Raw genomic sequence first — 13112 nt, 5'->3', positions numbered from 1 at the left:
TTGGGGTGGCTATAATTAATGGCTAAAATTGAGGGCAAAATGCATTTAAGAGAGACATCAGTGGCAGTATTTGTATCAGTGATACTAGCCTCCATTAATAATAATGTGTGCAGCAGAGTGCCGAATTGAGTTCTCTTTCGCGTGTTCTTGCGCTTGAATGTTTTACATTAAAATGCACACACAGCAATCAATAAGCAGAACTGAAATGCACATCTTATTGAATCCACGGTTCTTGGAAATACAGAACCGGTTCTCAGTCCCCATGATGTGGGTATATTTCCCTCAACATTATTAGGCCGATATATCAGGTTTTATGCTAAACTGAGTTTGATGTCACACTCAATGCATGTTTCTCTGTTTGACATCATACAGCGGGAACAGCCCACGGCTAACAAATGGCAGCTGGACAACTGGTTCAAGAAAGTCAAGTCGCCCCCTGCTTCTCCAGTGGAGAACCGCAGCACGACGCCAACAAAGTATAAGAAAGAGGGGCGAGGAGAAAACTCCAGCAGGGTCTACAGTGGCTCGGGTTCAAAAGACGTGGCGCCCTCTACTGGGCGAGACCTCCGGCCAAACCAGAAGGGGCAAGACAGGCGAAGTCAGAGGTCTCCCGCTCAGAGCGAGGGGGGGAGTCAGAAGGGGCGGCGACTGGAGGTGGGCAAGAAGCAGCCTAAAAAGCCAGACAAGCCACCTGTGGTGGAGGAGCCGAAGGGTGGGCTCAAGGTGGAGACCGAACCCTCGCCCGAGATCCCGTCACATAGAGTCCGTGCACCTAACAAGGGCCTCCGCAAGCCCAACATCAAGAAGGAGCCCAAAACCTCCTCCCCTCGCCCGGCGCAAGACAAGCGCAAGAAAACAGCCAGCAAGTCGCGTGAGTTCATAGAATCCGATTCGTCATCGTCCGACTCGGAGGGCAACGAAAGCGTCCCCTCGTCTTCGCAGACGCCGAGAGAGCAGTATGCAGAGAACCCATCTGTCCTGTTCTCGCCCATGCTTTCCCCGCTGAGTGACCAAGAAGGGAGGCTGCCGCCCAGACTGCTGGTGCAGATCGACCTCAGTCTGCTGTCCAGAGTGCCTGGTCGAGTCTACAAGGAAACTGAGGTGAAAGCGGAGAGGGGCTCCCCTGCGGAAGGAAAAGACTTCCAGAAACAGCCGGCAGAAAAGGGAGCCAGCAAGGGGAAGAGAAAACACAAGGTTGGTGGCAGCTCTTCTGGGGGGATTCTAGAATATATGTGACCCTGGAGCACAAAACCAGTCATTAGGGTCAATTTTTTGAAAATGAGATTTATACATCATCTGAAAGCTGAAAAAATCTTTATACTATATACTTTAACTATATATCTTTTCATGGATGTATGGTTTGTTAGGAGGACAATATTTGTCTGAGATACAACTATTTGAAAATCTGGAATCTGAGGGTGCAAAAAAATCTAAATACTGAGAAAATCATCTTTAAAGTTGTCCAAATGAAGTTCTTAGCAATGCATATTACTAATCAAAAATGAAGTTTTGATATAGTTACAGTAGGAAATTTACAAAATATCTTTGTGGAACATGATCTTTACTTAATATCCTAATGATTTTTGGCATTTATATATATATATATAATTTTGTCCCATACAAGGTATTGTTGGCTATTGCTACAGTTGTAAATTTGAGACTTATGTTTGCTTTTGTGCTGCAGGGTCACATATTTCAGTGATTTGTCTTGTACTATACACTGCTGTATCATCACTTTTCACCTCCGTTTGAAATGCTGTTTTACTTCCTGTCTCTTTAAAGCCTGTCTTCTGAATGCCTAATATGCTCTGAATAATTTTGGATGCATCCTTGGTTTAATAGCAAACATACAGTTTTGGGGTCATTTAACACCCCCCCCGCCCCCCCCCCCTTTTTTAAAAGAAGTATTTTATGCTCACTAAGGCTGCATTGGCTTTTGTGAGCTTTTATTGCAATTAAACTCTTTTCTATGTGAATATATTGTAAAATGTTCTCTCCAATCTTCTTCAGTGTCACATGATCTTCAGAAATCATTCTAATATGCTGCTTTGCTGCTCAGTCAATGTTGAAACCAGCTGTGCTGCTTCATATTGTTATGGAAAAAGTGATGCATTTTTAGTGAAGATCCATTGATGAATAGTAAAATACAGCATTTTGTGTTTCTTCCACAGAATGACGACGATAGTCTCAAACCAGACAGTAAGAAGTCCAAGCCGGATGAAAAGTCGTCACACAAGTCGAGCAGTAAAGAGTGAGTTCATTCTGCTTCAATCCCTCAAATTTTATAACTCAAAAGCAAATATTAATGTTGGTGAACTTTCTGTAAATGCATTGTTTTAAGTTTTTAAATGCATTTTTTTTTTTATCAGTTATTTTTTAACAGTTTCATACTTGCTGCTGATTGGCTACAAGTTTGTTTCAGTACTCGGCCCGACTCGGTTTTCTAAAGCGTTTTTGAAAAATTACAAACCCCACTTTTTAAAGTGAACAGCAGACAATTAACCTCTCACGTCAGCGCAGTTCAGAGTCTTGGGAGCAGTGTGAATAAGTGTTTTTCGTCCCTCCTTGCTGTTGGATAATCATCTTAAACCCCAAATGTTTTCTGTAGCTCGTCTAAGCGTGCTCAGGACAAAGAGAAAGAGTCTGCGCCCTCTCCTTCGATTACGCTGCAGCGGACGCCTAAATCTGAGGGCCGCAAGCGGACGCTGAGCCAGTCCTCGGCCTCTGTACCCAGCACCAGCAGCAGCAAAGACAGCAGCAAGAGCAGCTCCAAACACCGCAAAGGCGACGACAAGCCCTTACGCAGGGATGCCAAGGTGTGTTTGCACTTGTCCAAATACACACACAAACACAGGCCAACATGAGAAGACCCCAGGCTCTGGATGCTGCCAGTGTGTATGGTCTTCAGCTTTTACGTAACACGTCCTGTATTGTGCATGTACAGTGATGCATCTAGTTTCTAGAGATTTTTGCAGCACTTTATGTAGTAACTTTGTTAAAACACTTTTGTGCTATGCGTGTATGTGTCCCTGCAGCACAAAAGCAGTCTTAAGTCTCTGGGGTATATTTGTAGCAATAGCCAAAAAAACATTGTATGGGTCAAAATTATTGATTTTAATTTTATGCCAAAAATCATTAGGATAGTAAGTAAAGATCATGTTCCATGAAGATATTTTGTAAATTTCCTACCGTAAATATATCAAAACTTAATTTTTGATTAGTATTATGCATTGCTAAGAACTTCATTTGAACAACTTTAAAGATGCTATTCTCAGTATTTATTTTTTTGTACCCTCAGATTCCAGATTTTCAAATAGTTGTATCTCAGACAAATATTGTCCTCCTAACAAACCACACATCAATGGAGAGATTATTTATTCAACTTTGAGATGATGTGTAAATTTCAATTTTGAAAAATTGACACTTAAGACCAGGGTCCAGGGTCACACATGCCTTTTCAGGTTCAGCTTCTGAGAAGCCTTTGCTTAATGTGCTAGAACTTTTCTACCCGTTTTACCCAAACCAGAGATTCTTATAAAGGTCTTTATTTGCCCATCCACAATTTAAGGCCTTAAAAAGATCGTGAATCAAAACAAAGTCTTCAATTCATAGTCATGACATGAAATGTGGCATGCACTGCCAAAAAAAAATGGTTATCTTCCTCAGTATTTTTATTTTCCAGTACAAATATCTAAACATCAAGATGCATTAACTCGAGGTGCAAATGTAAATTCTTTATTAAAATATTAAGACTTCTTGTTTCATTATAAATGCATCTTGATGTAGGAATCCCTTGGCAAATTTTTTTTTTTATTTTTATATTCCCAGGAGAAAAGCACTAAAGCAGAGAATCCCATTGCAGTGCCGCCCCTCTCTGATGGCTCTAAATCTAGATCCAAACTCCTCTTTGAGGACAGGTATGGAGATTTTTGGAGTAACTACTTTGATTATTCCTTAAGATCCTTTTAAACTGTGATTATGATTAAAGCGTCCATGTTAATCCGATTCTATGGTCTATTATTGTGAGAAGTGACTCTTCTTGAGTTTTTACAGTGCATGGTGAAATCCCATTGGTCTAAAATCTGGCTACACATAGTGGGAGGTTTAAGCATCATGTATTGTTATTGGCTGTGATTGTTTTATCATTATTTCTTCTTCTGGACACTCTTTTGTGAAGTAACAGCCTGTCCTTCATCTGAATTGCAGGGTTCATTCGGCTGATCATCACCTTCAAGAAGCGAAGAAGCTGAAACACAACGCAGATGCTCTGGTGAGGCTTTGTTTACTGGCCTGCGGTTCGTGTCAGATAATCTGCGTGACATGTCTGTGACCCCTGACCTTTTGTGTTAGTCCTCCATTGAGAGCGATACGACAGGTGCTCTGCTCAAACCAAGCTCACGACTCACTTCTGTTTGTCTATAAAGGGGTTTTCAAGCATCAGAACAAACGTTTAGTGCAATTTGATTTTTTTTTATTTATTTTTAGAATGTGTCCTGTTTAATTAGATTTTTTTCCTGGAAAAAATAAAAATAGTTCCAAAAAATATTTAAAAGCAGTCATTAGATGACATTAAAAGACCCTTTTTAAGGATCACAATGCAGCCCTTAAAATATGAATTAACTGTAATATTACATCTTTCCCAATATTCTTGTTTTACCCATTTATTAGCAAGAGGCTATTAATCATTTAAAATATAATTTTTTTTTTTTTATGTTAGGTAACACTTTACCAATTCTTACTATTAACTAGATATAAGCATGCATATTGACTGTTTATTAGTACGTATAAAGCACATATTAATGCCTTATTCTGTATGATCATAATTTAGATCCCTTAATCCAGCCCATACCTGAACTAACAACAACCATACTAACTATTAATAAACAGCAAATTAGGAGTTTGAGGTAAAAGTTGTAGTTAATAGTTAGTCAGAACTGGTTCCTAAACTAAAGTGTGAGCATATATTTTAATAAATTCTGGTCAGAATATGGTCAGAACATTATTTCACCCACACCGATCACAATCGGGTGATAATCGCTTTGGGATGATTGATCGGAGGTCTCTAAAAAGGCCGATCTTTTTAAACCGATCTCAAGCTGATGACGTGCCTGCCGTGAGAGGTTTGACATGCAGCGGCACCGTCTCTGTCCAGCTCAGGTCAAATTATTATAATGCTTTAGGTAAGGTGAATGAATCACCAAAAAGCAAATGGCTTCAAATCACATCGCGTCTGCACTATAACTGAGCTGCACAGTGGACACAGGAATTGTCACTTGCACTATCAAGGCAGTGTTGCATCGTCACTAAAGTTTATAAACTGCATTTTTTCTTTTTATTTATTGCCAGTGTTTAAACCATTCAATGCTGCACGCTTTCCTGGAGACTGTGCGCTCATGCACACTTGCAGCACACACACATAATGCCAGGTCCACATTACTTTGTTTGCAGTGCGTATGCGGTGCATATTTTTTCCGCGCTCATGTGCTTTCACTGCACACACGGTTGCGGTCTGGCAGTGCGTTTAGGAGCGGTGTGTCTGCAGCAGTGCAGAGATTGAGTCTATTTTTTGCTGCGCTGCACATGCTGAATTAAAGTAACAGCGCATTGTTTGTGGTAATGTATTACCGCAAACGTATTCTACATGATAAAAAGGAGGCTTTAAAAAGATCGGTATCGGTGATCGGATCGGCAGATACTGCTTTCTGTGATCGGTGATAGGTGATTGGCCTCAAAAATCCTGATCGGAGCACCCCTACTTTCTATGTATACTATCACTTTTGGACATTTAAATTGATGCAGACACCTCATCTTTGACCCATGTGTCAGATATAATGCAGGCATTAAAAAAAACTGTCCATAAAAAAAAGTCAAATGTGACCCTGCAGCACAAAAGCAGTCTTAAGTCTCTGGGGTATATTTGTAGCAATAGCCAAAAATACATTGTATGGGTCTAAATTAACGATTTTTCTTTTATGCCAAAAATCATTAGGATAGTAAGTAAAGATTATGTTCCATGAAGATATTTTGTAAATTTCCTACTGTAAATATATCAAAATTTAATTTTTGATTATTTATATGCATTGCTAAGAACTTCATCTGGACAACTTTAAAGGTGATTTTCTCAATATTTAGATTTTTTGCTCCCTCAGATTCCAGATTTTTTTTAAATAGTTGTATCTCAGACAAATATTGTCCTCCTAACAAACCATACATCAATGGAAAGCTAATTTATTCAGCTTCCGGATGATGCATAAATCAAAATGTTGAGAAATTATGACTGGTTTTGTGCTCCAGGGTCACAATTGTCCATTAGAGCGCATCCTTGCATTCTCACACATTTCATGACATAATGTGGACTGGAGCTTGGAAGCTTCTGTACAGAGTTAGTTTTGGCTCTGACGCGCGTCATCCTTCCCACAGATGGACAGGTTTGAGAAGGCCGTGTATTACCTGGACGCTGTGGTGTCTTTCATCGAGTGTGGAAACGCCCTGGAGAAGAGCGCCCAGGAGGCCAAATCACCCTTCCCCATGTACGCAGAGACCGTGGAGCTCATCAAGTAAGCTGCCAGAACACATCCTCTAGCTCCTCTCTTCATTGTGCTTTAAGAGTGTGCTGACAAGCGTGTGTTTGTGTGTTGTGCAGGTACACTATGAAGCTGAAGAGCTACCTGGCGCCGGATGCAACCTCTGCAGACAAAAGGCTCGCGGTGCTGTGGTACGTCACAGAAACACATCAGTGGCTCTCTAAACGAACACAAGACTGAATATATGAAGACACTGATTCGAGGTTTATCTGAGATGCTATTAATGGCACAACGAGCAGCCCGGTCTTAGTATGCTTTTACAATCTTTAGTAAGGGTCATTTTCTGTTTCCAACAGAATGCTGTTAAAGGGACAGTTCATGCAAAAATGAAAATCCTGTCATTTACTCGCACTACACTTGTTCTAAACTTGCATGGGTTTCTCTGTACTGTTAAACACGAACATTTGTTGGTAACCAAACTGGTGCACACTGATTTCAATAATAGAGACAAAAACACTATAGAAGCCAATGGCTACCGTCAGCTGTCTGGTTACCAACATTCTTAGAAATATATTTTTATCTTTAACTGAAGAAGTAAACTCGGACAGGTTTGGAACAAGTGGAGGGTGAGTAGATTCATTTCTGATGAACTGTTGAGTGTTTGATACCAGCCATCTTTAGTAAACAGAGCTGATATCTGTGTTAATGTGGATCCAGTGTCAGATCTCATCCGTGGATCCGTCTGTGTCTCTCTGCAGCCTGAGGTGCCAAGCGCTCCTGTATCTGAGGCTCTTCAAGCTACGCAAAGAAAGTGCACTGAAATACTCTAAAACACTAACTGAACACTTGAAGGTAACGGGATTTTCTGTGTTTTATATTACGGCTATAAGGTTGGCATGTTAAGGTTCTTCTCAAACTATTTGCAAATGTTTCTGAAAAGTTTCGAGTTTTTTTACAATGTATTTGAAAGAACCAAGGTGGTTTTTTTATTTTGTGTTAAATATTATTAATCAATTAAATATTTTAAAATGGGATAGCAATTTAAACTAATGATTCTATTTGAATTTAAATGTTCCGTATCCAGTAGGACAGCGTTCCAGAAAACATGAAAACCTTGTAGTTTTTGTCTGTCAGAAGGTCACTATGATGTGAAATTTAATTCTCGTTGTTGTTAATGTTTCTCAAAATGTCTCTCGAAATCATAACACATACAAGATGTATTAAGTCAGGTTTTATTTGTTTATTTCTTTCAGAATTCGTTGAGTAATAACCAAGCTCCATCTCCTGGAGTAGCAAAGTAAGTGACATTGGTTTATATTATTATTATTATTGTAGATGGTGTAAATATTATAGAAACGTGAGGGTGACCACCTGCAACCTCAGAACATGTTAGCAACCACATAGCAACATCCTGGCAACCTCATGCAGAAAACACACACACACACACAAATGCACCAATCCGCTTTTATATGCCATTAAGCAATAACAAACAATGAATAACTTGCAGATTAACAAAATTGATATTACCTGTGATTATTTATTTTTTTACACTCGCCTTTTGTTCTAAAAAAGCGTTAAAACATGAAGTTGTGCTATATTCTGTTTTTGAAATATAAGACAATATTGCAAAATGCACATTTAATGGCATGCATTGCAAAAAAAAAAAAAAAAACGTGTGTGTGTGTGTCTTCCTCAGTATTTGTTTTCCAGTATAAGTATCTAAACATCAAGATACATTAAATTATTTTAAAAAATAACAAAATTGTTTATACTTAAAAAAAAAAAAACCTTCCCAAATTCCTTCTTTTTCTCAGATATTTGTTGTTTTAATCATAAACCCACTTCATTTTCAAAGGTCAAGACTAACTATCATTTCATTTTGCTTCTTGATTTAAATATCTTGAGACATTTGCACCGAAAGCAAGACAAAATAGTGATGAAGAGCATCGCTTGTTTTCCGTGTGATGAAGATGCAGTGAAATCCATATTCTAGTGTTTGGAAGCAGTGCTATTCGAGTTCTCCTCAGTTGATTCTTTACAATCTATTCATTCTTTACATTTTAAAGTGTTAAATTTGCCTTTATAAAACCTGCAGAAACCTTCTTTACATTTTAAAGTGTTAAATTTGCCTTTATAAAACCTTTATAAAACCTGCAGAAACCCTGAGTCTGTTAAACATTACACTTGCGGTGAGTACAGAAGGAAGATCCCTGATTGTGTGTCTTCTGTGTCCTGCAGTAAGACAGCGGGAATGCCGTCTCCGGTCTCTCCTAAACTCTCCCCGGGCAGTGCGGGCAGCTTCTCCTCCAGCAGCTCCAGCCAGAGCACCAGCTCCTCCGTCACCATCCCACAGCGCATCCACCAGATGGCAGCCAGCTACGTCCAGGTCACCTCCAACTTCCTCTACGCCGTCGAGGTGTGGGAGCAGGCCGAACAGCTCGCCAAAGAGCAGAGAGGTAATCTTTTAAGTCCGTTTCCTTCTTCCTGAAGCTGTACTCATGTAGTTTTGTGACTCCACACACCTTTTCTGACTTTTCTTCAGTCATTCTGTTTCTGAGCAAGCATGAATGTCCATGGATAGCATTGCATTGTCTGTTGTGTTATTTGATTACAGAATCAATAGATTTTACAGGTTGGTTATAAAGTACATCTGCTTTACTCAAACATACACACTGTGTACGCTCATGTAAAGCGATATATAGCCATAAGCTGCTTAAATTACCTTTTTTTTGGTAAATATTTTTATGCAAAATGTAGCTATAAACACCCAGAATTTTATATAAAATTGGATGTACACTGCCATTCAAAAGTTTAGATCAGTGATTTTTTTTTTTTTTTTTTAATCAAGGCTGCATTTATTTGGTCAAAAATAAAGGGTGGAAAAAACTGTAAAATTGTGAAATAATATTACAATTTAAAATGCTGGTGTTTTATTGTAATATACTTTAAAATATAATTTATTTCTGTGACGCAAAGCTGAATTTTCAGCATCATTACTGCAGTCTTCAGTGTCACATGATCTTCAGAAATCATTCTAATATGCTGATTTATTTTCAGTGGTGGCGACTTTTGTGCTGCTTAATATTTTTTGGAGACTGTAATGCTTTTTCAGGATTCTTTGATGAATAAAAAGTTTAATAAAAAGAACAGCATTTATTTTAAAATAGAAATCTTTTGAATGTACACTCCTGGGTCAGAATTTTTTTTTTGTTATTCAGCAAGGATGTGTTAAATTAGTAAAAAGGGATATAGACTTATAGACTAAATCTATTTTAAATAAATGCAGTCCTTTTTTTTTTTTTTTTTTTTTTTTTACTGTATTGCTTTTTTTTTTTTTTAACAGTTTACACATTCCAAAAAATGTAACAATATCGTCCAACTGTAATCTACTTAATGCAACTGTAAGGCATGCTGATATTGTAAACACTAATATTATGAATTTCTATAAAGCTGTTTTGAAAAACGCTCTATAGCTTAACGTGACTTGATTCTGGCTCAGGATCTTGTTTTTTGAATCTGGATGTGAGCACCTGCTAAAGATTGTCAGTTTTGACTTCTTCTTTTTGTTCTTTTCGGCAGAGTTCTTCACCGATCTGGACAAGGCTATGAGCCCGCTCATCTTCAACACCAGCAGCATGACTGAGCTGGTGCGATTCACGCGGCAGGGCCTGCACTGGCTACGACTGGACGCCAAGCTCATTCAGTAGAGCGGCTCTATCTGTAGCCCCTCTATGCCTACGCAAAACACACACACTCGATCTGCCTCAGACATCTCTGTGACACTGTGTTCATTTCTACACCAGCTTGCCAAAAATGGAAACACTCAGTGCCCCGCCCCTCCACCACAGACCCTATGAATATTCATGAGAGGGGAGGCGGCCAAACCGCACGTCTGTCAGAGCGCTCATACACTGCATCGTCCTGCTCATATCATCGAACCGAAAAGAAAAACAGCCTGCTTTCTTACTTTGACTGTCTTTTTGGTTTATTTTCTGCTAGCTATAAGCAAACGAGAATAATAACTGGATGTTTATGGCTTTTTATTTCAACCAAAGTACCTCCCTTTAACCAAAGGTGCTTTAAAATTGAGGTTTTCTCCTTTTATCATTTTATTGTGCCTTGTATTTGATATACAGGAAACCGAGAGACACAGTATCTTGAAGTACACATGTAGACTTGTACGCAGGGTGTGGATTGCCAAAGCCTTGTAAAACGAGAAGCAGAAAGAGCGGATAATGAACGCAGTGCTGACTGATCGTCTTTCTTGTAGACCAGACCAAAAGACTGTTCGGCACCATATCAAGGCATTATTATTACCAATGTGTTTTTTTTATTTTTTGTTTGTTTAGTTTTTTTGGCCTGGCTCATCCACGGACGCCACAAAGGAATTATAGCCTGTCTACCACAAACTCCCAGGCCAAGATTTTTATACGAAATGTAGCGCTCGCAAAGGTGTCACTTTCTCGCTCTTGATTTTCTGGTATTAAACGCAGGAGTATTTTATTACCTTGGCTCAGCCTAATATAGATTTTATTTAGATAACGGCGAATCGCTTGGTTCCGGGTTGCGTTTTCACTCTTGGGCATGGATACAGGGTTGCAATACGAGATCAGAGACGTATTTCTATTGTATATGAAAATATCATATTTAAATATTTAATGTGAGTCTTTGAGGTTGCCTTTATAGTGTTGTAGTCACCCGTGTGTTGCAGTTCTTTTAAAAGAAAAGCAGTCATGTAAGGATATATTTATGTGTTCTAGCAGTTTTTATATATGTACATATTACATCTAGTGATTTTAGCGCAGACCGACTCTTAATCTACACACGCAGTAAATCGGATCGAAACTCGGATGGGTTTAGCACCAGAAAGAGGAAAAGTCAATCCAATGCTGGAAACTTAGCGTCTCTTGCACTAGAATCTTTCCTCTAATTGGCTCCCAAGCTGTTTTTTCTGTCTATGCAGATGTTTTTCTCGCTCGTTTGTGCTGTAGCTAACGAGGACTCCTGCCAATTAAAATTTTCAGCATTTGAAACAAACTTCTAGAGGTTGAACATTTAACGGCTGGCGACTAGATGCATCACCGATGACCCTCAATCTTGATAAAACCATCATTTTGATTTAGAGAGTCGATGAACTCATTGTGTGTTATAGGGGGAGAGCTCTGTTAATTGTGCTTTTATGTAAATGAATTCATGCACTAATGTGATTTCTGTACCAGATTCATGATGATAAAGTAACTGCGTATGAATATGGGTTGTTAAAATGATTTTCCCATGGCCTTTTTGCTTCTCCAGACATGAAGTTGTGCTGTGTCCGTTTTTATTTTTTATCTTTTCCACTAGAGTTCATGGTAGTGCTTTTAGAGGATCAGACTGACTGATTAATTTAAATCCATCTTTAATTTTCTTTGTGATCATAACTTTACCGAGGGTGAGAGTTTCTCTTTTTCTTTCGTCCAGTTGAAAAATAACACTCGCATGTTTGTATTTAAATACTAAGATGTACAGATGTACATAAAAATGCTCTTTTAGGGTAAATTTTTAAGACGATTTAACATTTGTATTAATTGTAAATAGAATGTGAATATATTAAATGCACACTTTTTTTTCCCTCTCAGAACACTGTATGTTATTGATGTCATGTTCAGGTTTCCTGTGCTGTATGGACATGGCTTTCTGTCATTCAAATGGTGATGTCGGTCAGGTTGAAATGGGCTAAATGCAGTTGATTATAAGAAAGATCTAGCATTAGTGACAGGGGAACTTCATCATTTTGAGCGGTTCTCGATGTCGGTATGTAGTACTCATTTTATAGTGATCTCAAAACAATCATTGACGAGCAGTATAACATCAATTTAGTTTTAAAAGTATTGAGAAGAGATTGACGAGAAGAAATCTACATATATATATATATATATATTCATATATGGATGCAATATGATTTAAAGGTACTCTTATGAGCCTCGATTATCCAAACTTGTAATTTAAACACTTTTTTTTTTTTTTTTTGGTGAAGTGAGTATTACTAATGGAGTCTGTTGCGAATCATCTTTGTATTTTGCTGTATTGAGAATAAAATATATATGATTAAAAGGTTTTGGCTCTGAATTGCGTCAGTTACTTTTTGTGTAAAGTAATGCATTGTTACTTTTGTGTTGAGCCCGAGCTGAGCTTGCTTATTAATTTTTAATAACAAAAAGCCCAAAAGATATGAAGGACCTTTCACATCAAACGTGAAATGAATAAGCCTCAGCTGAAGGAAGATTTTTTTTAACATGAGGACAGGAGACGTGTCAGTGAATAAATGAGGAAAAAGAAGTACTTATTCAAAAAAAGTAACTCAAATATTTTGTTGTAAACTTAAAAGTGATGTGTTACCCCCAACAGTGCATTCTACCTTATCTCTAGGTTAGTGAACGCATGAATGCATTACCACAAATAAAGTTAAAAAGTTATAAAATGTAGTTTCATCTGGACTTCTAGGAGAACTTGAGCTCTAATAGTATAATTATGATCACAATCTGTTTGGTTTTCGGATCTTGCATAGCTGGGTCATGCATAGCACTACTGAAAGCACTTAAATCAGAT

The 13112-nt window shown here is 38.3% G+C and overlaps 1 protein-coding gene across 6 annotated transcripts in view; it reads left to right on the top strand.

Annotated features, from left to right (window-relative positions):
* LOC109074655 (AF4/FMR2 family member 4-like) overlaps positions 1-12632 on the top strand; it is a 39477-nt gene extending 26845 nt beyond the window's left edge. For all 6 annotated transcript variants that reach the window (XM_042747696.1, XM_042747692.1, XM_042747695.1 and 3 more), the window contains 11 exons: positions 373-1194; positions 2172-2251; positions 2609-2816; positions 3829-3917; positions 4207-4270; positions 6421-6557; positions 6644-6715; positions 7283-7376; positions 7778-7821; positions 8763-8980; positions 10104-12632. In XM_042747696.1, coding sequence (XP_042603630.1) covers positions 373-1194; positions 2172-2251; positions 2609-2816; positions 3829-3917; positions 4207-4270; positions 6421-6557; positions 6644-6715; positions 7283-7376; positions 7778-7821; positions 8763-8980; positions 10104-10231 — 1956 coding nt within the window. In that variant the 3' untranslated portion in view covers positions 10232-12632. The remainder of the gene's footprint in view (positions 1-372; positions 1195-2171; positions 2252-2608; positions 2817-3828; positions 3918-4206; positions 4271-6420; positions 6558-6643; positions 6716-7282; positions 7377-7777; positions 7822-8762; positions 8981-10103) is intronic.
* Positions 12633-13112: the final 480 nt, after the last annotated feature.

This window comes from Cyprinus carpio, chromosome B21 (genome assembly GCF_018340385.1).
Source record: "Cyprinus carpio isolate SPL01 chromosome B21, ASM1834038v1, whole genome shotgun sequence".
NCBI classification, from domain to species: domain Eukaryota; kingdom Metazoa; phylum Chordata; class Actinopteri; order Cypriniformes; family Cyprinidae; genus Cyprinus; species Cyprinus carpio.
The sequence above is the reverse complement of the archived record's forward strand: the minus strand, read 5'-3'. Positions and strand labels throughout refer to the sequence as shown.